At 55.9% G+C, this 25,194-nt stretch overlaps 1 protein-coding gene across 5 annotated transcripts; it reads right to left on the reverse strand.

Annotated features, from left to right (window-relative positions):
* Positions 1-21: 21 nt before the first annotated feature.
* Positions 22-25,194, reverse strand: NR4A1 (nuclear receptor subfamily 4 group A member 1). Of its 5 annotated transcripts, none has more exons than XM_033222009.1 (8): positions 24,941-25,194; positions 20,169-20,288; positions 4,637-5,514; positions 3,689-3,818; positions 3,203-3,354; positions 2,588-2,790; positions 2,317-2,495; positions 22-837 (listed from the first exon to the last, which is right to left on the reverse strand). In XM_033222009.1, the coding sequence occupies exons 1-8, from the start codon at positions 25,032-25,034 to the stop codon at positions 581-583; spliced, it is 2,013 nt and encodes a 670-aa protein (XP_033077900.1). In that variant the 5' UTR covers positions 25,035-25,194; the 3' UTR covers positions 22-580. The 5 variants fall into 5 exon arrangements, with proteins under 5 accessions (XP_033077900.1, XP_033077903.1, XP_033077902.1 ...); XM_033222012.1 differs by lacking the exon at positions 24,941-25,194 and adding an exon at positions 18,194-18,303 and having other exon boundaries at positions 20,169-20,283; XM_033222011.1 differs by lacking the exons at positions 20,169-20,288; positions 24,941-25,194 and adding an exon at positions 18,194-18,937.

Here is a 25,194-nt window from a genome sequence, read left to right on the forward strand (position 1 = left end):
CAGAGACAGACTGAATCCCAGTTCCAGCTACATGTCTATTTTTTATTCAATATATTAAATATATTAATCAGAAAAGTCACATACTATAAATCCAGGAAAATACACAAATATAAATGTCAGAATCTGTCATTTGTCTTCTTCCTACAGTGACAGTTTATGTACATGTGGAAGGAGGGTAGGAAGAGAGAGCCAGCAAGAGGCTGGAAAGGCTGCCCAGGTGGGTGGGGCCCATCCCTTCCTCCCAACCCCACTCCCACCTCAAGCTCTTTCTTCCTGTATTTACAGCAGCACTGGGCTTATTTACAGCACGGCACTATGTGTTAAAAACGGTTTATCTTACAAAAAACATAAAGGCCAGGGCCAGGCCGGGGGAATAAGACAAATCGTGGGGTCTCCCCCATGAATGCATCCCCCTCCCCAAGGGCTTGAGCTCCCTGCCAACCTCCTGGAGCAGGTGAGAAGGTGGAGTCATTCTGCAGCGCAGGCCCGGGCTTGGGGGTGCTCTGGGGGTCCGTGGACTAAAGGCACGTGGGGTGGCATATGAGAGTGCACATGTGCACACGTGTTCCCAGATGGGGGGTCAGAAGGGCAGCGTGTCCATGAAGATCTTGTCGATGATGGGTGGAGGGGGCACCAAGTCCTCCAACTTGAGGTAGAATATACGCTGCAGGCCCTGGGTGCACAGGGTCCGCAGCTCGGGCAGTTTGCCCAACAGACGTGACAGGCAGCTGGCTGGCTGGGGCTCGCCCGCCACAGCTGCCACGTGCTCCTTCAAGCAGCTGGCGATGCGGTTCTGCAGCTCCTCCACCCGCCGCGGCTCCTGCAGCCCATGCCGGTCTGTGGGGAGTGTACAGGATTAGCTGCACATCTGACAACCAGGCCCCCAAAGCCCCAGCCTCCCGCAGGCCCCTAAAACTGCTGCCCCGACCACCCCTCATGCTCTGCTGGCACTTCACAAAAGCGCGTTCACATGTTGGCCATTAGTAAGCATCGCCACAAGTCTGAGAGGCAGTAACCCTCATTATCCTCATACTCCAAGTGAGAACCCAAGGCCCAGGAGGCTAATGACTTACTTGCCCAGGGTCACAAATGGGAAATAAAATCCTAACTGAGGTTTTCCGGCTAGATCATTGGGTTTTTAAAATCTACACTGTTCTGAGAAACCCAGCCTCAGAACTCAACATTCCTCAGCCCAGAGTACCTCTGATTGTGTTCTACATAGTTGGGTCCCCTGTGCAATTTAAGCGAAAAAAGGAACGAGAGTGGATTCTTTCCTTTAAAAAACAGAGATCTGAAAACCTCTGCATTCAACACCAGATTCCATCCTGCAGAACTACATTTACATAAAGTCCAAAACAGGCACAGCCAATCTGATCTGCACTGTCAGAAGTCACAGTGAAGGGCTGGACGTGGTGGCTCATGCCTGTAATCCCAGCACTTTCGGAGGCTGAGGCAGGAGGAGAACTTGAGCCCAGGAGTTTGAGACCAGCCTGGGCAACATAGTGAGGTACTATCTTATTTTTTAAAATTTTTAAATAAAAAGTACTGGTTACCCTTGGGGAGGGCAAATGACTGGAAGGGGCATAATAATGGGTTCTGGGGGGCAGTTATGTGCTCTTTCTTGACCAAGGCGCTGGTTGGGTAAGTGCGGTTTATAAAAATTTACCATTTGTGTACTTTTCTATATGCAGCAAAATTAACAAGAAGGTTTTTAAAAAAAAGCCAATACCCTTGGCCGGGCGCAGTGGTTCACAACTGTAATCCCAGCACTTTGGGAGGCAGAAGTGGGAGGATCATGAGGTCAGGAGATCGAGACCATCCTGGCCAACATGGTGAAACCCTATCTCTACTAAAAATACAAAAAATTAGCCAGGCATGGTGGTAGGCGCCTGTAGTCCCAGCTACTCGGGAGGCTGAGGCAGGAGAATGGTGTGAACCTGGGAGGCGGAGCTTGCAGTGAGCCGAGATCACACCACTGAACTCCAGCCTGGGTGACAGAGCGAGACTCCGTCTCAAAACAACAACAACAACAACAAAAAACAAGCCAATACCCTAGGCCACATACATGACACCTGCAGTCTAGATCCTGGCAGTCTGGGACCAAAGGCTGTCTTGGGCTTTGGAGCTGGATGCAGCTGAGCCCATCTCCAATTCCTATGGTCCCTACTTTACTGTTGGTATGAGCCTGGGGCAGTGCAGGGGCCCAGAAAGTGCTAGATCCCAGCTCACCAAACTCCCTGGGACAGTGCCCTCCTGAGAACCAGTCAACTCCCTGACACCCACTCCCTTGGACCTGGTGTGGTACTGGTCACTCACCGGTGATGAGGACAAGAGCAGAGAGGCAGGCGAAGGCAGGGACATCGACAACCAAGCTGTGCAGGGACCTTGAGAAGGCCAGGATGCTGTCAATCCAGTCGCCGAAGCCACGAGCACACTGCAGCCGGTGTAGCACCAGGCCTGAGCAGAAGATGAGCTTGCCCTCTCCTGGCTTAGACCTGGCAGGCAGATGGGCACGAAGAGCGATCAGGGTGGTTCACAGGCAGGTGTATCAGGGAAAGGGGCTGGGCAGACAGTCGGCAGCTCTCACCTGTATGCCAGGCGGAGGATGAAGAGCTCCAGGAAGGCTGACTCTAGCAACAGGTCCTGGTCAGCTGGTGACAGCTCGGCAAAGCCAGGGATCTTCTCTGCCCACTTGCGGATGACCTCCAGAGAACCGGAGAGCAGGTCGTAGAACTGCTGTACATCCCCAGCATCTTCCTTCCCAAAGCGGGGCAGCATCAGCTCCTGGAACTAGGAGGATGGTCCAGTGGGGTCAGCACCCCAGGCAGGGTCCTGCACCCACTGCCACATACGGCTGTGTCAGACACTTGGATGCCAGATCCTGGGAGTGGGAGTGGATGTGAGATCCTGCCCAGGCTCTCGCTTGCCAAGTCTCACATACTAACCCAGGGCTGCAGCTGCCAACAGGACACATTTTTCTAATTGGCCACCTGCCTGAGGGGGTGCATTTTCCCATCTGGTCAGCCCAGAGGGAAAATTTGATCTTTGATCTGTCAAACTGGAGGGGGTAGCTTTTCTTTCTTTCTTTTTAAAACTTCCTTTCTCATTCTATCCTTCTGGAGGGGACAGCTCTCCTAACATGCACAAAGGCACTGCGTGTACTCATAGCCCTCTCCGAGGGAGGCATGGGGTGGGACCTCACCTTGGAGTAGTCCAGTTTGGCAGTGCTGGGCCCTGAGTCCAGGTGTGCACGGACCAGGGAAGTGAGGAGATTGGCAGGGGAGGCATCCGGAGGCTGCTTGGGTTTTGAAGGTAGCCGGCCCCGCCGCCCCTTCAGGCTGTCTGTTCGGACAACTGCAAAGGAACGGGTAGGGGTGAGGAAGGAAGAGATCTGAGGAAGGGCCCCTCAGCCCAAGCCGCGCACACCACTGCTGAGATGCGCCCCACCGAGTCCCTAGGACCCAGAGCCCCTGAGATCCAAGGTATCCTACAGGGACCTCCCCCTGCCACCACCCTCACAATCCAGGCAGGTGTAGGCTGCCTCCCTCCAAGTCCTGGGGTTCAGAGGTGGGATGGAAATAAGACGTGCCCTCCCCCGGGTCATCCAGGGCAGAAGCCTGGGGACCCTGCTGGTCCCACTCCAATCAAGCCTACCCTTGCCCCACTGGGCTGCACCCCAGCCACACACCTTCCTTCACCATGCCCACTGCCAGGCACTTCTGGAAGCGGCAGAACTGGCAGCGGTTTCGCCGCCTCTTGTCCACAGGGCAGTCCTTGTTAGCCAGGCAGATGTACTTGGCGTTTTTCTGCACTGTGCGCTGGGTGGGGGGGGCAACACGGAACAGGCTGTCAGAGTGTGGGGTGGGGAGGGGGGAGCCTAGGGGAGAGGACTGTCCAGATCCTGCTGCCACTGCAGACAAAAGCACTCTCTGTTCACAGCTATTTTTCTAACATTTGGGTGGCAAGGGAGGGAGATAGGGGGTTCGGGGGGAGAGAAAAGTCTTGAAGACATTGGGGGAGGTTTCTCCCTCTGAGGAAGACCCCAGGACACAATATCGGGGACCAGGGTGTCTCCGGCAGTCCAGACACCTGTATTTTTTCATGGGCTCTTGTCCGCCTGCCCTCTCCCTAGGGCAGACAGGAGAGGGCCAAAGGGCCGGGGGTGGGGACGGGAAGTGAAGCAGGCACCATCGCTGGGACAAACACACAGCCTGTTCCCAAGTCCACCCCTGGTCCTCAGGAACCAAACCCTCCGCCAGGATCCTTTCATCTCACGCCAGGAACGTGAGAGCGTGGGGGCACCCCTTCCCACTAGAACCTTGAGTTGGGGGAGGACAGGCAGAGAAAAACCAGAGGCTGGCCAGGCACCCCTGTAGCCCATATCTGCCCGTATCTCACCCCTCCCTCCAGCTCTGTGCAATCCCACGGGCCCCTGAGTGTCCTGTCAAATGAAAGCTTCCAGCCCTGGCATCTATGGGTCTCCAGGAAGGCGGCCCACCTGGCAGGGCTGACCCCGTCCTGCAGGACAGAACTTAGCTGGGAGGAGAATCCAGGGGGTGACCACAGGTCCCAATGGGATGAGAGGCCAGCCTCTCTCCATTTCCAACAAAAAGCCCCACCCGGGGCCACGCAGTACCTTGAAGAAGCCCTTGCAGCCCTCGCAGGTGCGGACACCATAATGCTGGCATGACGCGTTGTCCCCACACACAGCACAGCGGCCTTCACTTCCACCTGGGGCCCCGCTCCGGGTCTTGGTTGAGGTCACGGGTGCATCCAGTATCCCCGAGCCCTCAAGGTGTGGAGAAGTGGGTGCCAAACCTGGGAAGGCGGTCGGCATGGAATAGCTCTCTCCCTCCCCCAGCTGGTGGGTGGCCTGTGACGGGAACAACTTCAGGGGGCTCTGGGCCAGGCTGGGGCTGGGACCGGTGGGAGGACTGAAGGAAAAGAAGGCTGGAGGCTGTGGGGGCCCAGAGGCTTTGGGCAGCTGCTCTGTCCATGCCCGCAGGCCTTCATAAGTCTGGCTGGGCGAGAAGTGGCCGAATGAGCCATCCCAGGGAGAGAGCTGGGGCGGCTGGAAGCTGGGCGTGGACGGCGATGGGGCCGAGCAGGGGCTACCATAGTAGTCAGAGCCACTGGAGGACAGGGCCTCATCCACTGGGCCGCTCAGGGGGCCGGGGTAGCAGCCGTACACCTGGAAGTCCTCAAATTTGAAGGAGGCAGAGGCAGGGGAGGTGGCTGAGGATGAGGATGTGGAGGAGGCCGAGGAGGAGGCTGAGGAGCATGGTTGGACTGTTCCCGGCAGCTGGTAGAGGAAGGTGTCAAACTCTCCTGTGTAGCCGTCCATGAAGGTGCTGAAGCTGGGCAGGGCAGTGGGGGCAGCAGGGGCCGCCTCAGGGCTGGCCAGGTCCATGGTGGGCTTGATGAACTCAGGGGTCAGGGGGTCGCTTGCCAGGTGGTCACGGGGTCCTGGACTCGGTGCTGGTGTCCCATATTGGGCTTGGATACAGGGCATCTCTGGAGAGAGAGGAGACCCCAGGGAGGGAAAGGAGAGTCAGTGAGAGAAGCCTATAGCCTAGTCTCAAAGTATTTGGGCCCCAGAGCAGCAAGGTGGCAGGAACCCCAGCCTAAAGATGGGACAGAGGCACCAGGACCAGAGCACCCAGGAATCCTGACCCCTGGCCTGAGTACCGTCTCGACTTAGATGCCACAAAGCCCCTGGGCAGCGGCCCAGCATGAGTGGGCTCCGTTAGAAGGCCAGCCACACCCTAGTCAGCCTGGGAACCCTAGGGGAGGCATCCAGCCAGCATTTCTCTGCTGGAACAGGGGGAAGCTGTGTTCCTCCAGCCCCCTGACCCTCCTGCCCCCCCTGCCCGGGTAAGGCGTGGTGGGGGCTGGGAAAAGGGTGAGTGGGAGAGGCAGCTCAGCAAAGCCTCAGCCCAGCTCTCAGGAGCAGCTCCCTTGGTTGTTTCGCCAAACAGGCACTTCCTGGGAATACTCCCAGGCACATCCCAGCCTCTGCAAAGCCCCTTTTCTCCTCCCCTCGTAGTGCCTAGGAAGAAGGACATCGTGGAGATGGAAGAGGAGCTGGGAGTGAAAGCCCAGCTGCCTAAGAAGGCAGCCTAACGCAGAGGCCTTAGCCTGTCCCCCATTTCCACCCTAACCCTGTACACTGAGCAAAGGCAGCAGATTCCAAGCCCACCCCAATCCTGCCATCTGGGGCTGGGAAGCCACTCTGCACTGCCCAAGATGCTCCCAGAAGCAAAGAGGAAGGCAGCCTAGGCCTCCTCATCGGTAACCTGGCTCCAGACCTTTAAAGGCCATTTGCTGGGGACAGGGGAAGGGGGAGGAAGGAGACCACAGCCCCCTGGACTCCCAGGAGAATGGACCACAGTACCTAAAAAGAATGTTCTGCTGCCCCCAGTTATTTTAATAAGAGAACTGTGAGAGACCAGTAGAAGACTTAAGGTGGCTATGCAGGAAGGAGAAGCCTGCTGGTGGGTGGGTGGAAGACATTCTGCCCCTCCACTAAATCGGGGTCTGTGCCCTGAAGAATCCAGGGGCTCAGGCAAAGGGGGTTACACACCCCCAGTCCCGAGGAGCCTGAAGAGAGCCTGAACAGAGATAGCATCATTCAGGATGATCCTGACATGCACAGAATGGTCAACAAATAATGCAGAGGAGGCTCCAGGACAGCCTCCCTCCCAACCTCCATGTCTGGGGTCTGCATAACTCCGGCCTCACCAGTCAAGGAGGGAAGCTGGAGAAGAAATCAAGCAGGAACAGAGAGTACCATAATCAAGGGGTGCAGTGATGGGGGTAAAGGCTGTCACCACCTCCTGGCCAAGAGCCCAGGAAGTCCTCTCTGGTCCTAGCCTTTCTTCTAACTCCACGGGACCGAACAGGGCACCTCCACCCCTAGCCTGACATTCACATAACCAACCAAGACAACAGAGACCCTCGTAGCTTGGGCCCCACCCACCCAGTGGCACCAGTCCACAGGCATGCAGCACCCTGCAAGAGGTGAGGGTGGCCACATCTGCCTGCACTAGGACAGCCTGGGCAGGGATGGGCTGGGGGTGAAGGAGGAAAGACAGCAGTTGGGCAGAACTGGGCGTTCGTTCCTGCCTTATTCAAATCCTGTTTCTCCACCTGGACGTCCCACATCCGGATCAACCCCCATCAATCCCTCCCCCTTCATGCAGGTTCTTAACAACACAAGATACAACCTACATCTAGCCTCATGGGAAGGGGGAGCAGTCCCACAGGAGGAGGAAGAGGCGGGGTTGAAGGAGGGAGTGGGGAGAATCCGGCTTCAGGCAGGTCCTGGCAATAATGTGGCTCGCACCTGTTCTGCTGAACAAGCCTCAGGCTGCACCCTACCTGTAAGATCCAACAGGGACTACTGAGGGAGGGGGCATAGGGATGATCCGCATCTGGAGCTGGAATGGTTGGAAGGTATCCTCTAGGCAGCACTGCCCCAAGACTCCAACACTGGCAACCTCTATCCAGGATCCCCAAGGACAAGGGTTTCCACCTCTCTTTGTCTGTCTGTCTCTCTCACACATACACACACACACACACACACACACCACACACACACGTGATCCAAGCCCCAGCGAAATCAATCCTCCCTGTGCTTCCAGAGACCCTGCCCCTGACCCCAAGAAGCCTCCTTTATTCAATACAGAGCAAGCAACCCTCCACAGCTCAGTTACCAAGCCAGTCACTTCCTTCAGTGATCCGGAGGCTTCCTAACGCACCTCAGACAGAAAGTTCAGGGTGGGGAACCCCTGCCAACTCAGCCACAGCCTCTAAAGTGTTAAGAAAACAACTGGGGCACTGGGAGGGGGCTGACAGGCTGGGAGGAAGAAGAGCCTTTTGGAAACCCAGTCCCAGTTGGACTCGTATGGATCCCCAGCAGCACCAAAGCTCTGTGTACCTGTTCCCCCACGGTGTTTTGATCCCCATCCACACCCACCCAAGTTCAGAGCACTGTGCGCCCAGTTGGACACCCTAGGAGAAAAGCCAGCCGCCTGCTGGACAAGTCCCTACTCCTGGCACCAACCCCAACTCCCTGTGGCTTCCACCTTGCAGGCATTAACCTCCCCTACCTCCTACTCCGCACCCAGTAGTTTCCAGTTTGACCTGGGTTCTCATCCCGCTGCACTAGAGCTGCACACTACACCCACCCTCCTACATGCTGGCCCTGCAACATCCTTTCTGCCCGCGTGTACACCCATCTCCCTCATGCACCACCCCTAAAAACAGATGCACATTCCCCGAAGGGAACCTACCCGGCCGGCTCCCGCTGCCCCTGCCCGGACCGGCGCCCCGAGTCGCAGCCTGGTCCCTGGTCCCGCGTGCGCTCCCGAAGTTCTTCTGTGCACTCCCCCAACTTTCGCAGCCTCTGCCACTGGGACTCCCCGGGCGAGCCCGACCCTCCTCTTAAGTGCTCCGTGACGCACGGGGAGGGGCGGGGGCGCCACTGACGCAGGCCGCCCGGCGAGCTTTGGCCATACAAGGGCGCGGGGGGCGGTGCGGTTCCGGCGGGAGGCGGCCAGGGGGAGGCGCGGCCCGGGGAGCCCGAGGGGGCGGGGCGAGTAGGGGGGGGCCTGGAATGTCTGCGCGCGTGACGCACGCGGGGTTCCATTGACGCAGGGAGCGCGGATTGTTTGATCTATAAATAGGCTCCTCGCGCCCGCCGCGCCCGCTAAAAATAGCAACTCCCAGGCCCGCTAGGCTCCCCGCACCGGACCCGGGTCCCAGCTGGGGGCCCCCAGGTCCAAAATAACCAGCGGGAGGGCCAGAGCCCGAGAAGGGGCGCTGTAGAGACGCGGCCGTGGGGCTTCCCCAGACGAGGATCTCCTCACCCTCCAGCTGCTCCTGGGAGCCAACCGCGCCCGGTCCCTCTGGCTCCCTCCGAGCCCAGCCCCGCCTTTGCACCTTTCTGGAGCCCTAGGGTGTCGCTGCTGCCGCTGCTGGGCGGTCAGGACAGGCCGTGGGCTGGGATAGGCAACTTGGACACACCCTGGGGAGCCTGCGCCCTCACCTCAGCCCTCGGCGCAGCTAGTGCACAGGACGCGGCTTCCCCAGCAGGATCTCAGGCTGAGAGGCTGCCCCTGAGACGTCAAAGCCCCCTCTTAGTCCCTCCAGGCAGTCTCCCTACACAGGACCTTCCGGAGTGCAGGGGTTGGCCAGGCCCAAGCTCGGCCAACAGCTCCGGCTCCACAAACTGAACTTGGTTTCGCACCGCCCCCTCCCCAGCCCCTTACAGGGGGAGTGCACCCTAGTTGGGAAATTACCGAATTTCAGAACCGGGTGGAGCCTGAGAAATCTTTTCAAACTTGTGTCAACTCTTCCCCATTTTATAAATAAACAGGCTCAGAGAAATAATGGCACTTGCCGAAGGTCACACAGCCAAGTGGTGGCACACGGGTGGAACCCAGGGCACAGACTGCACTTCTAGGGATCTCTCCACGCCTCTTATCAATCCCCCTCCCCCTGTCCACATCAGGGAGCACCGACCCTCCCACCCCACCTCCAGCACCTCTGAGGAGGCAGCTCTGACCAGTAATCACCTGCCCGGTGGAGTGCGGAACAGCCCGCCAGGGCGCGGCTGGGCACAGACCAGGCTGCAGCCACCTGGAGCTTTTCCTGGTTTGGCCGTCACCCGTCCACCCTGATCTCTCCTGAACCTGGGGAGCCCTCATGGCAAGGTAAGAGGAGAGGGAAGGGCAAAAAAAAAAAAAAAAAAACCAAGGAAAAGAGAGCCCTGCCACCCCACTGCGACCCCCAACCATTCCCCTTCTTCCCATGTAAGTCAATATCCATGAGTTTCTGCTTCCACTGAGCCTGCACCCACCCAGCCTGTTCTCACCTCATCTGGTCACCCCATAGGACTTCCTCTGCCCCCAGGCTCTGCCTGCTCCTGATTTCCGCCCTCAACCCCCATCACAGGTTTCCCACACCCTCGTCTCCAGCCCCCGCTTCTGCCCACTCAAAGGTCCCACAAGCACCTCAAATTTCAGCTGTTTCAGACAGAGCCTGTCATTTCTGCACCCCCTGCCTGCCACCTAATCTCTGCTCCTGATGCCCCATTTGCAACTCTTCATTGTTTCCTGAAATTCTTTTTTGGAACATCTCGAGTCCTTTCCTCTCCCATTTTTGTTTTGTTGTTTTTGAGATAAGGTCTTGTTCTGTCGCCCAGCCTGGAGTGCAGTGGCACGATTATGGCTTACTGCAGCCTCGACCTCCCAGGCTCAAGCCTCTTGCCTTGGCTTCCCAAAGTGCTGGGATTACAGGCATGAGCCACTGCACTCAGCCTCTCCCACTTTCCTACTGCCAGCCACAGCCCATGCCTCACTGGTCCCACAGACCAACTGCCTGCGTGCAGTGACCACTCCTTGCCCACACCCATGAAGACTATCCAGTAGCCTGCCTATCTTCTCTTTCTAAAGCCTCACTGTCCACCACAGATGGAGCAGTCTTCATACAGCTGACCCTTGAACAACACGTTTGAATTGTGTAAGTCCACTTATACAGGGATGTGGGGATTTTTTCAATCCAACATGGATCCAAAAACCCACATATACAGAGGGCCGACTTTTAGTATCTGCAAGTTCCACAGGGCCAACAGTGGGGCTTGAGTATTCACAGTACAAGTTGGGGTCCTGGAGCCAACTCCCTTCATATACCGAGGGGTGACTGTAATGCTGATGGCCTTCAGTGATCTGGTCAGAACCTGACAGAACTCTCCATCCCAGCATAGTCTCAACGTGAATGCGTCTGCAGAGAGCTCTGGGTTGCCCCAAACCATCTTCCTTCAAGGCCACTGGTTGAACATGAAGTGTGGGCAGGATGCTGCCAATTGGACCCATCCAGGATCCCTACCTCATTTCAGCCAAAGTTTTGCTTTTCTTTCTCTTAGGCTTTTCCATAAGATTTTGCTTGGATTTTGTGGAATCCTTTTGTGAAAAATGACTCCACAGCTTTAAAAAAAAAAAAAAAAAAAAAAGGCTGGGGGCGGTGGCTCAAGCCTGTAATCCCAGCACTTTGGGGGGCCGAGACGGGTGGATCACAAGGTCAGGAGATCGAGACCATCCTGGCTAACACGGTGAAACTCCGTCTCTACTAAAAAATACAAAAAAAAAAAAAAACTAGCTGGGCGAAGTGGCGGGCGCCTGTAGTCCCAGCTATTCGGGAGGCTGAGGCAGGAGAATGGCGTAAACCCGGGAGGCGGAGCTTGTAGTGAGCTGAGATCCGGCCACTGCACTCCAGCCTGGGCGACAGAGCGAGACTCCGTCTCAAAAAAAAAAAAAAAAGGTTTAAAACTACGTATAGAATTCAAGGCCGGGCGCGGTGGCTCAAGCCTGTAATCCCAGCACTTTGGGAGGCCGAGACGGGTGGATCACGAAGTCAGGAGATCGAGACCATCCTGGCTAACACCGTGAAACCCCGTCTCTACTAAAAAATACAAAAAACTAGCCAGGCGAGGTGGCGGGCACCTGTAGTCCCAGCTACTCGGGAGACTGAGGCAGGAGAATGGCGTAAACCCGGGAGGCGGAGCTTGCAGTGAGCTGAGATCCGGCCACTGCACTCCAGCCTGGGCGATAGAGCGAGACTCCGTCTCAAAAAAAAAAAAAAAAAAAAAAGAATTCAAGTCCTCCCATTTTGCAGATTAGGAGACAAGGGTTCCAAGAGGAGCTGCACCTTGCTCAGGAGCACACAGCATCTTGCTGGGTGGTTGAACCTATCCCAGCTGTGTCACAGTCTGGCTTCCTCACCTAGCACCTGCTTTGCCCCAGGATATCTCCCTCCACCCCAGCAGGGCCTTCCCTAGAAAATAAAACTAACTTTTTTTTTGAGACAGAGTCTCCCTCTGTCGCCCAGGTTGGAGTGCAGTGGCATAATCTCAGTTCACTGCAAGCTCCGTCTCCCGGGTTCACGCCATTCTCCTGCCTCAGCCTCCCGAATAGCTGGGACTACAGGTGCCCGCCACCATGCTGCCTAATTTTTTTGTATTTTTAGTAGAGATGGGGTTTCACTGTGTTAGCCAGGATGGTCTTGATCTCCTGACCTCGTGATCCGCCTGCCTCGGCCTCACAAAGTGCTGGGATTACAGGCATGAGCCACTGTGCCTGGCCAAAATAAAACCAATTTTATTTTTTTTTTTTTTTTTTTTTTTTTTTTTTTTTTTTTTGAGACGGAGTCTCGCGCTGTCACCCAGGCTGGAGTGCTGTGGCCGGATCTCAGCTCACTGCAAGCTCCGCCTCCCGGGTTCACGCCATTCTCCTGCCTCAGCCTCCCGAGTAGCTGGGACTACAGGCGCCGCCACCTCGCCCGGCTAGTTTTTTGTAGTTTTTAGTAGAGACGGGGTTTCACCGTGTTAGTCAGGATGGTCTCGATCTCCTGACCTCGTGATCCGCCCGTCTCGGCCTCCCAAAGTGCTAGGATTACAGGCTTGAGCCACCACGCCCGGCCTAAAACCAATTTTAATAGGTAGCAAAAGATAATCAGCCAAGCCAATGTTCTTCCTGCTAACCAGCAAGAACAGGTGTGTTGTCTATGGCTTGACCAGTCTGTGCTCAGTCTCCACCCTTGCTAGCTCTTGTTTTGTTTTGTTTTGTTTTTTGTTTTTTTTGAGACGGAGTCTCCCTCTGTTGCCCAAGCTGGAGTGCAGTGGCGCGATCTCGGTTCACTGCAAGCTCCGCCTCCCGGGTTCCTGCCATTCTCCTGCCTCAGCCTCCCGAGTAGCTAGGACTACAGGTGCCCACCCCGGACCAAGCCCAGCTAATTTTTTGTATTTTTAATAGAGACAGTGTTTCACTGTGTTAACCAGGATGGTCTCGATCTCCTGACCTTGTGATCCGCCTGCCTCAGCCTCCCAAAGTGCTGGGATTACAGGCGTGAGCCACCACCCCCCGCCCAGCCTTGCTAGCTCTTTGAGAGTTGAACCAGCCTCAAGCTCAGGCACCCTCCTCTCCTCCTAACAACTTCGCATTTGTAAAAAGTGGCACAGACCATCCTGTGAGGTAGGCCCACCCACAAGCCCAAGGAAAACTGAGTGTGGTGAGGAGCTGTCCAGGTCCCTGGTCTGAATCTCAGCATCTAGCCTCCAGATCTGGGCCTGCAGCCCAGGCCCCACCTCCCCAAGCCGCTGCAGGTTATGGAGGTTGCAGTCCTGCTGCCCCAAAGCCTGGTGGAGGATAAGAAACTACAGCTGCCACCTGGCCATGCTTGCAGGGGTGGGGAATGGTAGGGGTGCTCAACACACCACATTCTGAAAATAAGTAAATAAGGAGAAAAAGGCAAAGTCCCTCTGTGGAAACACAGCTGGGGCCACTGATGCAGGTTCCCGTGTGGAGCACCTAGCCTAAGATAAAGGCGAGAGAGGTGAAAGGGGCTTGGGGATCCCAGGCCTTGTGGGCCCTCCAGGGAGGATGGCCTGGGCCTCTGAGAGAGTGGAGTCCAGCTAGTGGAACTTTGGAGAAAGGCACAATTGATGTGGACTTTGGGAGGCCTAAAGCAAATGCTGGTCCCAGACTGGCCAGAGACACCCCCACCCAAGTCTAACCTTCAAGAACAAGGTCAGAGTGAACAGCTAATTGTCAGGGAGATGGGGTAGGAGGGAACAGGTAATAATGAGAGAGGTATCCAAAACTAGAGACAGGGACCTGAAGGTAAGGCAAGGCCATGACAACACAGAAGGGTAGGTAGAGAAGATGTCATGCTGGAAACAAGAGACAGCCCCACCCAGTAGTCAGGCCCCCACACCACAGCCCAGCCTATCCATCTGCCCTCATCACCCCAGTTCCCCACCCACCCCATATAAGGACCTTGAGCTAAACCTTCCCATCACCCACTTTGCACATACTGTTTCACCCACTGGGCACACTGTTTCCCTTCCTCCTTTCTATTATAATCCTGCTGATCCTCCAAGACCTCAGCTTAGAGTCTGGACCAGCCCAACTCTTTTTTTTTTTTTTTTTCTAAGTCACTACATCCAACCAACTCATTTATAATAAGTTCCTTCTCACTGGGAGTGGGTCAGACCTTGGCCAGGGCACTTCACATGGATTCTTCCATTTAACCCTCTCCCCAACCCTTCCAGGTTTGGAATTACAATCTACATTGTTTAAAGACAAAAACAGAGGCTCAGGGGCAGGATTGAAACTCAGGTCCCCTAACTCCCAGTTTTGTGCAGGACCTATTGGCCCTAGACTCTAACCTCCAGAGGCTGTGGCTTCTGGCCCCGTGGGCCTTGAGTCTTATAAGTGAACCACAAAACCAGGTACACACACAACCTATAAACTGAAAATGGAGGTGCCTACAATGGGGGCCTTTGTGGGAATGGACGCATTCTAGTTCCCCATCTGGACGATAATCACCCAAGCATGTTCACTCTGGAAGAGTCATCAAATTGCACTTTTTTTTTTTTTTTTTTTTTTTGAGACAGAGTTTTGCTCTATCACCCAGGCTGGAGTGTAGTGGCACAATCTCAGCTCACTCCAACCTCTGCCTCCTGCGTTCAAGCAATTCTCTGCCTCAGCCTCCCGAGTAGCTGGGATTACAGGTGCCCGCCAACACGCCCAGCTAATTTTTGTATTTTTAGTAGAGACGGGGTGTCACCATGTTGGCCAGGCTGGTCTTGAACTCCTGACCTCGTGAACTCCTTACTTGCCTTGGCCTCCCAAAGTGCTGGGATTACGAGCCACCGTGCCTGGCCAAACTGTACTCTTAAGACTGTACTCCAGGCACTGTGGCTCATGCCTGAAATCCCAGCACTTTGGGAAGCCGAGGCAAGAGGACTGCTTGAGCCCAGAGTTTGAAACCAGCCTGAGCAACACAATGAGACCCTTTCCTTACAATAAAATTTTTAAAATTAGCCAGTTTGTGGTGGTGCACACTTGTAGTCCCAGCTACTTGGGAGACTGAGGTGGGAGGATTGCTTGAGCCCAGGAGTCTGAGGCTGCAATGAGCCATAATCATGCCATTATACTCCAGCCTGGGCAACAGAGTGAGACCCTGTCTCAAAAATAATAATAATAATAATAATAATAATTGTACACCTATGATGTGTGCACTTTTCTGTATTATGTTATATTCCCCCCAAAGTTTGTTTGTTTTTGAGATGGTGTCTCGCTCTGTTGCCCAGGCTGGAGTGCAGTGGAGCGATCTCGGCTCACTGCAAGCTCCGCCTCCTGGGTTTACGCCATTCTCCTGCCTCAGCCTCCCGAGTAGCTGGGACTACAGGCACCGGCCACCTCGCCCAGCTAGTTTTTCGTATTTTTAGTAGAGACGGGGTTTCACTGTGTTAGCCAGGATGGTCTCGATCTCCTGACCTTGTGATCTGCCTGCCTTGGCCTCCCAAAGTGCTGGGATTACAGGTGTGAGCCACCGCGCCCCACCCAAATTTTATTTTTAAATAGCCACGCCTGAATGAGGAGACATATTTCTTCATATGGATCCAGATGCAGATGGAATTTATTGAGAACAATTCTTTCAAGTGTGTGCTTCTGAAACCACAGTGGCTGTTTCTTATTATGTATTATTTCTATCAACAGATAGAGCACAAGTACCGTTAGCAGGGAATGCAACATTTCATAGTAGAAGGGGGTCCTCCTGCTGACAACACAGTTTATTTTCTGAGCAGTTCACCAGGCCCTTACCCCTCCTAGTCAAATCTTATGGGGCCCAGGGATTTATCATGTACTTAGACCCATCCCTCACAAAGATGTAAACACCATGAGGAGAAGGGCACTGTCTCCTACCCCATGCTAGGAAGATCCTTTATACATCCTCGGTGGTAAGTAGCCCAGTGCAGGCCCCAGATGAGCAGCCAATGTCCATCACCATTCCCCAGCCCAGAGGGTGGGGGTAGAGATGGGTAAACAGGAGATGAAGGAAGTGGAATTACACAGCCCTTTTCCCACGCTACCCCTCCACCTTGGGCTGGGCCCCACCCCTACTGAGTAGAGGTCAGGAACTTGCCCTACTTTCACTGAGACTGTCCCCACCCATGGGCCTCCACACCCTTCCCCTGGGGTGGGCAGAAGGAGTGAGCTTCGCCTTCTCCAGCTCAGAAGTGGCCCTGGGAGCTTCCCCTCGGCCCCAGGGTCTATCACCAGCCCTGACCTGGCCACTTCCTCTTCCTGCTCTGGCAGTGGGCAGGGGGATTTGCACTGTGGGCAGGGAAGCACTGCCTACTGCCCCGGGGGCTTCCCATAGGCAGCTCTGGGAACCCGGGGGGAAGGGTCAGGCCCAGACCCCTGGCTCTGCTCTCCTGGCCCTTGCCCAAGCCCTACCATGAGCACATGTATCATTATCTCCCCAAAACCAGCATCCCAGGGACCCAGGCAGGCCTGCACCCTTCCCCTCACCCTTCCCCTCAGCTCTCAGCAGGGGCCAAAGATAGAAGAGCTATCAGAGGCATCTTTGTCCAGGAGATAGCAAGCCTGATGTGTGACCTGAAGCCAATCCCTTGTCCTCTCCAAGACTGCTTCCTCATCTGCCTAATGCAGACATCACCAGTCCCAGTGCTGGCAGAATTCAGTTCACAACGGAAGGGAGAGGTTCAACATCCAAATGTAGCACTGCCTGGGGCCTGGGCTCCCCCACTGTTGTGGGGAACTTGTAATGGCAAGTGAGGGTGGAAGTCAGAAGGCAGGCAGTACCTCCAAGGCACAGGGAAGTGCTACAGGGGGATGGGTTCCAGGACCCCGACATATACCAAAATCCATGCATACTCAAGTCCTGCACTCGGCCCTGTGGAACTCGTGTCTGCAGTGGGACAACCACAGCGGCCTGCAGCAGAATCCTAGGACTGGCAGGGGCAGGAGATAGCAAGGTCCTCAGCTGGACGGGGGAGCCAGCAGCCCTCCTGCTCCAGGAACTACAAACAGTAACCCCATCTCTACTTCTCCCATTCCTGGGCTGAGTGAGAGGAAATGAGAGTGTGCCCAGCGATGTGGCTCTACCTAGCGATGTGGCTCTACCCAGCACTGGGAGAATTCCAGACTCTGTATGCAGCAAGTGGTCAATTAATACTCTGAAGAGAGCCAGTTAATTAAGGAGGTCAGGGTATGGCCGCAGAGGCTATCTTCAGTCCAGTGATTTCCCTACCCCTCCCTCCCTCCCTCCCTCTCAGGCCAGAAGAAATTAACATACAGCACAAAAGAATAAGATCAGACTTCAGGAACAACAGCCAGACGGGGCTGGAAAACACTGACAAGATCAGAGTTCCTTTGGGAAAGGTTGGCCCACGCCTTGAACCTCCCTCGGTTTCCCCCTCAGTCTGCTCAGCTCCTGGCCAGCTCTCTTCTCCTCTCACCTTGGAGGGTCTCCCACCACCTTGCAGAACATCAACACCCACCAAATTCCCTTGCCTCGGCCCAAGGTCTCCACCCAGCCCATGCGGGCAAAATTTCAAATTCCAAAATAAAAACCCTCTGATAACGAGTCCCAGCCGGAAAGACTGATGCACTTTCCTATTGTTAAAGTATTTTTAGTCACAGGCTCTGGATTCGTTTAGAGACTCACGTTCAGAAAGGGGAAAAAATTTTTTTTGAGAACTGGGAAGGAGAGCACAGGAGCCTCCCACGTAAGGAGCTGCTGCCTGTTCCATGCTGGGCCAGAGTCCCTGGCCCAGGTCCCAGAGCGTGTTTGTGGCAAGCTGGTTGGCAGACTTGCCAGACTTCTCTCCAGCTCTGCTTCTCAGGCACCCAAAGCAGCTGGGAGGCCCGGCAAGGGGGACAGGCCAGGGGCTGAGGGCTCAGCAGGGCACCAAGCCCCTGGCCCAGCCACTCAGTCCCAACTAGTGGGGGCTCAGGGGCCCCCACTCAGAAGCCAATCCTGAGATACCCCAATGGACACCAAACTTGCCGCAGTGACCAGTGCCTCATCCAGATAGGGTGGACAGGAGAGGAAGACGGACCCTGTGGGGAAGCTCTGAGGAAGGAGCTAGACCGCATCACCTGTCTCTGTCCACCTCTCCCAGTTCTCAGTCACAGCGTTCACAAGTCCAACTACTGCCATCCAGCTGTGGTCAAGCTGCACACTCATGCCTCCAATTGTCAGCCACCCTTGCTTCCTCCCCGCAGAACCCAAGGCCAAAGGGTTTGGCATGACAGTCACAATGGGAAAAAATCCAAACAGCCCAGCTCCCATTCCTCAATGTCCCCGTCCCAAGACTCACCAGCTTCCTCCTCACGATCTGCTTTGACCCTGGACAAAGGTCCTGGACAACCGCACGAAGGGAGAATCCCAATATTGGTTGGGGGCTCTTTCTGGCAGCCTCAGGGAGCCCTGTGGGGAGAGACGTGCTGCCCAGCCAGCCTATCCTCGCAGCCCAGGCCGGGCAGCAGCTGAGCAGGCTCTGGATGTGGTGCTGCCTCCAAGCCGGTGTGTCCTCCTCTGTTTATATAGCAGAAACCAGAGCCGGCCTCTGGGGATGGGGGGAGCCACTTTGGGCCCTCTTGGCTGGGCCTGACTTTGGCCCAGGTCAGCAAGAGCCCAAAATAGTCAGCTGACGGGAGCCCCGGCATGAGCGTGACCCTGGGCCTGTGCCCGGGCCTGGCAGACAGGTGCCCACGTCACAAGACCAGCAGCTCTAGCACTCATGGGGCCCCGGTTGGCAGCCCCTCAGGGTGGCCTTGGCAGTGTATCTGGCATGGGAGTTCCACCCAATCACCACCATCACCCAGACGACGAGGTAAACACAAGGAATTCTGCCCACCAAGGCTGCTGTGTACCCAGAGGGAGAGCTGGGTGCTTAGGAAGCTGGGTCTGGACTGGGGGTGGATGTGGGGGCCGAGTTGAGGGAGGGACACCTGGCCACTGCTGTCATCTACATTCACGTGCCTTCCAAGTCCAGATCTGCAGCTGACCAGAGAACACCTGCCTCTTACAGTAATTCCTCTCCGTCTTCGGCACGAGGTTGGTGGTACAGCATCTGCTGCCATTGGGAGGCCAGGTGCGCAGCCAGCCCCACCCCCAGAACAGGAGGCCCTGCTTCCCAGGGCTTCCCCCTTCCCTCCAGGCTGGGACCAGACACCCCATCCTCCCCACCCCAGCCACCTCTCCAAGGCTCTCTGCACCCTGAACGCTGACACCCTGTGAGGCAACAGTGTTTGGGAAGCTGAGGGAGATACTGAGCCAGCGCCTGCTTCATCCAAGATCTCTCATGGCCTGGGAGGGCTGCTGCTCAGAGATGGCCCTCTTCCAGGGAAGGAGGAAGGGAATCTCATGGCCCCTGTCTGGCTGGGGTGTAAGGCAGAGCTCCAGCTCCTTTAGGCACAGAACCAGGACTACAGTGCCCGTGGCCCCATCTCATGTCCCCAGGAAAGGCCTGCTGGAAATCCCATTCCCGTCCTCCAGCTCTCAGTCCCAGATCAGTGTGGGCCTTCTCTGGAAGCACCCTCAGTCAAGGAAGTTATGTCCTCCACTGTCAGACCAGGCGCCAGTGCTTGCCAGCTACCCAGGAGGCATGGTTCTGGGCTTGGCTCTACACATCCTTACTGCAGGACCCCTGGAAAAGTCATTTCTCCCCTCTGTACCTCAGTCTCCTCTTCTGTAAGTGGAGTAGATGTGCTAGATCACAAGTAGTGGAAGGGCTGTCCTTGCCTTCCCATTCACAGAGGCCGCCCCCCACACCACAGACTCCATAGGCCCTCAGGCCTGCCGCAGTGAGGAGGGACAGGAACCATGCTTTCCACGAGGGAGTGGAGGTCCCGGCCTTCCCTTCATGCACTCACCTGGAGAAGTGTCTACACCCGGGAGACAGGCCAGTTCCCCACTGCCACGTCTGCCCCATGATGCTCCCAGCCCAGTCCCCGGATACCCTATTCCACCCTATCTGCTTCCTGGAACCAGGCACATGCTGCCTTGGGAGCAGCTGTCATCCCCTATTCCTACCAGCCCATGTCACCTGGGCCCAGAGCCCTCCAGCCTATCCTGCCAAGAAAATAAGGCTTCCCCAGTCCCCACACCCACATTACCCCCACCTCTGAAGAAATCAGATCCCCCACACTGAACAGCACCTCAGCTGCCACCTCCGCGGGGTTTCCCCTCCATCCCCCTAACCACATCCGCTTTGGGCAGCTCCACCCCACCTCTGCCCCCCAACCCCACCTGCTGGAGGGGTGTACAAAGGACAATAGCAGAACACTTACCACTCTGGATGGACCAACAGGCCTTGGCCAACCACATTATCCTGTGAGCCGTCAGGGCCCAGGAGAAGGAACCAGGCTGCCTGGGAGGGGCAGGGCCTGGCCTCTGTCCATGGTGGAGGCCTACAGAGGGAGAGTCGATGTGAGTGAAGAGAAGTGAACCAGCCAGCAAGCACATTCCCTGGAGACAGCATGGCCAGGACACACAGGAATGGGAGCAGTGGCAGGATCCAGGCCGCAAGAGGGGGACAAGCCAGCCCAAGGACCTCCCTGGGTTAGGCATCAGAGCCTGGGGACCCAAGCCCCAGGCAATCTGCTTCCAGGGGTGTAGGGTGTGGCCAGGAGCTGCTGACAGCATCTGGGGCATTTCAGAGCCATATAAACACATCAGCATCTAGTCCCTCCACCTCACACCCTTCTCTGACGTGCACAAAAGGGCATGTTGCAGGCACAGGAAGGGAGCTATTGTGAGGATAGAGCGGAATACCCCTAACTCCCTAAGGGGCTCCAGTTTGGCTCCTAAAGCCTCAGAGGCCCCCAAAAGGCAGGGGCTCCACTCAGAGTAGAGTGGATGTGGGATCCCAGACTGTCTGGGTTCAAATCCCTGCTCCACTGCTTATCACCTTGGGCAAATTACATAATCTCTTTGTACCTCATGCTCCTCATCTGTAAAAATGATGACATCTCTAAAATTAACAATCACAGGGTTATCAGCAGGCTTTTTAAAAAGTTTTTTTTTTTTTTTTTGAGACAGAGTCTCGCTTTGTCGCCCAGGCTGGAGTGCAGTGGCACCATCTTGGCTCACTGCAAGCTCCGCCTCCCGGGTTCACACCATTCTCCTGCCGCAGCCTCCGAGTAGCTGGGACTACAGGCGCCCGCCACCACGCCCAGCTAATTTTTTGTATTTTTGGTAGAGACGGGGTTTCACTGTGTTAGCCAGGATGGTCTCGATCTCCCGACCTCGTGATCCGCCCGCCTCGGCCTCCCAAAGTGCTGGGATTACAGGCGTGAGCCACCGCGCCCAGCTAAAAAAAGTTAATGTGTAAAAAAAGACTTAGGACAGTGCTAGATACACATTATCTGCTACATATCATGAATAGGAGAAGTTCAATGAGGACACACACATACAAGCTAGCCACAGACCCTGGTTCCTAGTCCAAGGCACCCTGGACACCTGGCCTCTCCTTCCAGGGTGGAAGCCAACTATGTGCGCCTCACCCCACACCCCAGCCTCTTCAGCTCTCCCCTAACCTCGTTCAGCTAGGGTACCTTGACCCACATCTCCCCTTCTCTTCCTCCACCCACTCCACTGCTCTCTCCTCTCGACTACGCTCCAGAGTGAGGGCAGGACCAGGCCTTAACTGATTATTGGATTGCCCTTAAGACCGAGATGAGGTCTGGGAAAAGAGAAGGAGATGATGGGAGCTGGAGGGACAAAGAGGAGGAGGACCCCAGAGGGTGGGCAATGGGCTTCCTCGTCCTCCTGACCTCTGCCCAAGGTCTACAGGCCAAGGGGAGGACCTCTGGCCCACAGTACCCAGGCTCTCCCCTTACGACATTGCCAGCACCCCTCCCTCCCGATCCTGTGGGTATGATGGGGAGCAGGAAAAGGCCACAGGAAAGGAGGAGGGAAGGCAGGGCAGACTGGAACATCTGAAGCACCTTTAACCCTAAACAGAAAACAAGACGAGGCTTCCAATCTGCCCCAGCCCATGGACTACACCTGCTTTCCAGGATGACAGTGTCATCCTCCCATCCCCCGGAAACTGGTCTATAATTTCCCCCAGCCTTGTCTTTTCTCCCTGCCAGCCCACTGCTGAGGAGGAAGGGTAGGGAGGGCCAAATACCACCTACCATAATCAGGCCCAACCTGAGCACCCAGGTCTTCCCCATCTGGTTCTCAGAACAGGGGCCAGAGTCTGGCACCTGGTGGTGCCCACAAATGATTTTAGCATCTTCAAGCAGGTATCTGTTGCCCTGCCTGTTCCAGATCAAAATGCCCCCCTCAATAGTCACACCACAAGCATTTACTGAGGACCCCCTGGAAGCCAGGCAGTGTGCCCCGAACCACAGGAGAGCCAAGAATGAGCACACCAAGATCCCAGAGCCCCAGGATCTGATAAGGGATGAACCAAGGACAAGGACAATCTGCACTGGGCAGAGGGCAAACCAAAGGCTGAGTGGGCTTAGAGAAGGGGAAAGTGACCCCCAAATGGGGTGGACCATCAGGCCAGATTTCAGTCCGCAGTTCCTGCTCCCCACCAACTTCATTTCCCAGCCACTCACTGTGGTCCCTCACATGGGCCTTTGCTCCCCACTCAGGGCCTCTGCATCCACTGTTCCCTCTGCCCAGAACTGGCTCTTCCTGATCAACCAGGTTTCCGTTCCCATGTCACCTCCCTGAACAGCTTGCACCCCCACCCCACCACACTAGCCTGATTTTTATTCATCAGAGGTCTAATGTTCACATCTGTTCACTGGTTTATCACCTGTCTACCCAACCAGAATGTAAGGATGCTGTCCATCTCAATCACTGCAGAATCTGCAGTCTCTAAACTCTGCTCAGCACTGGCAGGTGCTCAGTAAGCGTGTGTGGAAAGGTGGGGGGTGCACATGCCTGCATTGGAGCTGTGCTGGGAGGAAGGTCAGCTAGGTGGGGACAGCATTCCAGCTCAAGAGCTGTCCCTTCCATTTGGGGGCAGATCCAAGAGCCACAGCGTTCTTCTTTATGTTGAATCACATCCCTGACTCTAAAAGTCCCTGGATCCCAGCTCTGTCTCCTGCACTGGCCCACAGGAAGCCTCATTCTAGTCCTTCCTAGCAAGTATTTTAGTCTTTTCTTAGCTAAACTGCCCCTTGCAACAGGACACTGCTGACAGGCTCTCTGCCTGACAGGCCCTGGTGGCCTCCTGAGTACAAGCTCTATATTGGCTAATATCCCTACCCAGAAATGGGCATATTACTACTATTAGCAATAACAACAGCCGCTAATATTTGTTAAACAACATGTGCCAGATACATTAAGCACTTTACATGCATTTTCTCATTTCAGCCTCACAATGCTATGAGGAAGGGATTATTATGATGCACATTTTACCAATGAGGAAACTAAGGCCCAGAAAGAAATGTTAAGCAACTTGCCAAAGGTCACACAGCTAGGAACTGGCAAAACTGAGATTAGAACCCAGGGAGCCTAACCAAGGAGTCCAGAATCAGGCATTCTTGCTCCCCCTACCGCCCACTTGGAGCTGTATAGTGGATGGAGGCTTCACACTGCACAGAGCAGTCCCACAGCCTCCGTCCAGAGAGCAGCTCAGAAGCTAAGGGCCTGGGTTCCTGGGCCTTTGAGCCAGGCACAGGGCCTGAACTCCTCAGCTGACTTTCTTAAGTCCAGCAGAGGCCTCAGCACAGGCCTCGTCAGTCACATTCACATTGTGAATCTCGGCCCATCCTTCTGCCCAGTTGCCTTCAATTAGAATCTTGATTTTATACTATGCACTTGTCATTCCTCACAGCTCTGGATGACTACAAGGAGTCAGCTGACTTCCTTTTTAAGTCTTCATCCAAGTCACTGATCTTAAATGTTCACTTGGAGTAGGTCTAGGAGCAAGTCTTGTAGCCCCACCACTAGGGTCCCAGGCCAGGCTGACAACAGCCCCCAAATCCATCAGCACCCACTGGGCATAACTGTTGTGAAACCGACCTCTGCCCAGCCTGCGCTTTCCCAATGTGCCGCTAATACTAGCCCCACATCCAAATTAACAATTCACTGTAAACCACCTCTGTAGCATTTCCCCTGTCCACCAGGTCATCTATCAAAAACGAAGGCATAAAAACAGAATGAGCCTGCCAGGTGCGGTGGCTCACGCCTGTAATCCCAGCACCTTGGGAGGCCGAGGCGGGCGGATCACAAGGTCAGGAGTTCGAGACCAGTCTAGCCAATATGGCGAAACCCTGTCTCTACTAAAAATACAAAAATTAGCCAGGCGTGGTGGCGGGCGCCTGTAGTCCCAGCTACTGGGGAGGCTGAGGCGGAAGACTCACTTGAACCCGGGAGATGGAGGTTGCAGTGAGCCGAGATAGCGCCACTGCACTCCAGCCTGGGCAACAGAGTCAGAATTCATTTAAAAAAAAAAAGGGGGGGGTTGTGGAGGGGAATGAGCCAAGTCAGGGAACTGCGTCCTGTCCTCAACACAGACCACCATGGTAAGGAGGTCTGGAAATACAGACCCCCCCGCGCCCCCCCCCCATACAAGGAGGGAAGATGTTGCGGCAAAAAAAAAAAACAAAACAACAACAACAAAAAACACGCCTGGGAGACAAAAGCCCCAAGTCCTAATCCCCAGCTCCGCCTGATTCCACGAGACCCCCAGCCTTGGTTTCTTGACTCAGTCCCGTGAAGGGGTTGCATCGCGCAGCATCCGTCCCTCCGGGCTGGGTCTCCTGGTAGACTCCTGGAAGCTCCCGCGCTCCTGGAACCGGTTCCCGCAGCCGGCGGGGAAATGGAAGGAATTTCTCTGGCCTGGCCACCTCCAGCGCCCCTCGTGGGCCAAACCCCACCCTTGGCGGACTGGGGAGAGAAAGCCTTGGCCGTCGCCCTTGGGGGCTGACTCTGAGCCAGCAGGTTCCGCTGGGAATCCAGTCCCTCCCCCGACTCCCCAGTTTCCAAGCGGGACTCCGGCGTGGCCCTGAGCCCGCCCCAAGGCATCCACCAAAGACCCGAGATTGCCCGGCCTCTCCGGGGCCCACCTCGCGCCACACCGGCGGCCCCTCACCTGGCCCCACGGGCTCCTCTCGCCTCTCCACTCCTGCTTTCCGGGGTCGCGCACCAGCAGGCCCTGAGCCGCTCTGCGCCGCAGGGGCGCCCATGCCTGGAGGCCGGGGGTCGCGGGCGCCGCGCTGGGACCCCGCCAGTTCCGCCGCCGCCGCCTCGCGCTCCTGCAGCCGCACCGCCGCCGCCGCTCGGCGCCCCCCGCCCCCGGGAAGCCCCCCGCCCGCAGTTCCGGCCTCGCCGCGCCCCCCGCCCCCG

The sequence above is a fragment of the Trachypithecus francoisi genome, unplaced genomic scaffold (assembly GCF_009764315.1).
Source record: "Trachypithecus francoisi isolate TF-2019V2 unplaced genomic scaffold, Tfra_2.0 Lachesis_group11, whole genome shotgun sequence".
Classification (NCBI taxonomy): Eukaryota; Metazoa; Chordata; class Mammalia; order Primates; family Cercopithecidae; genus Trachypithecus; species Trachypithecus francoisi.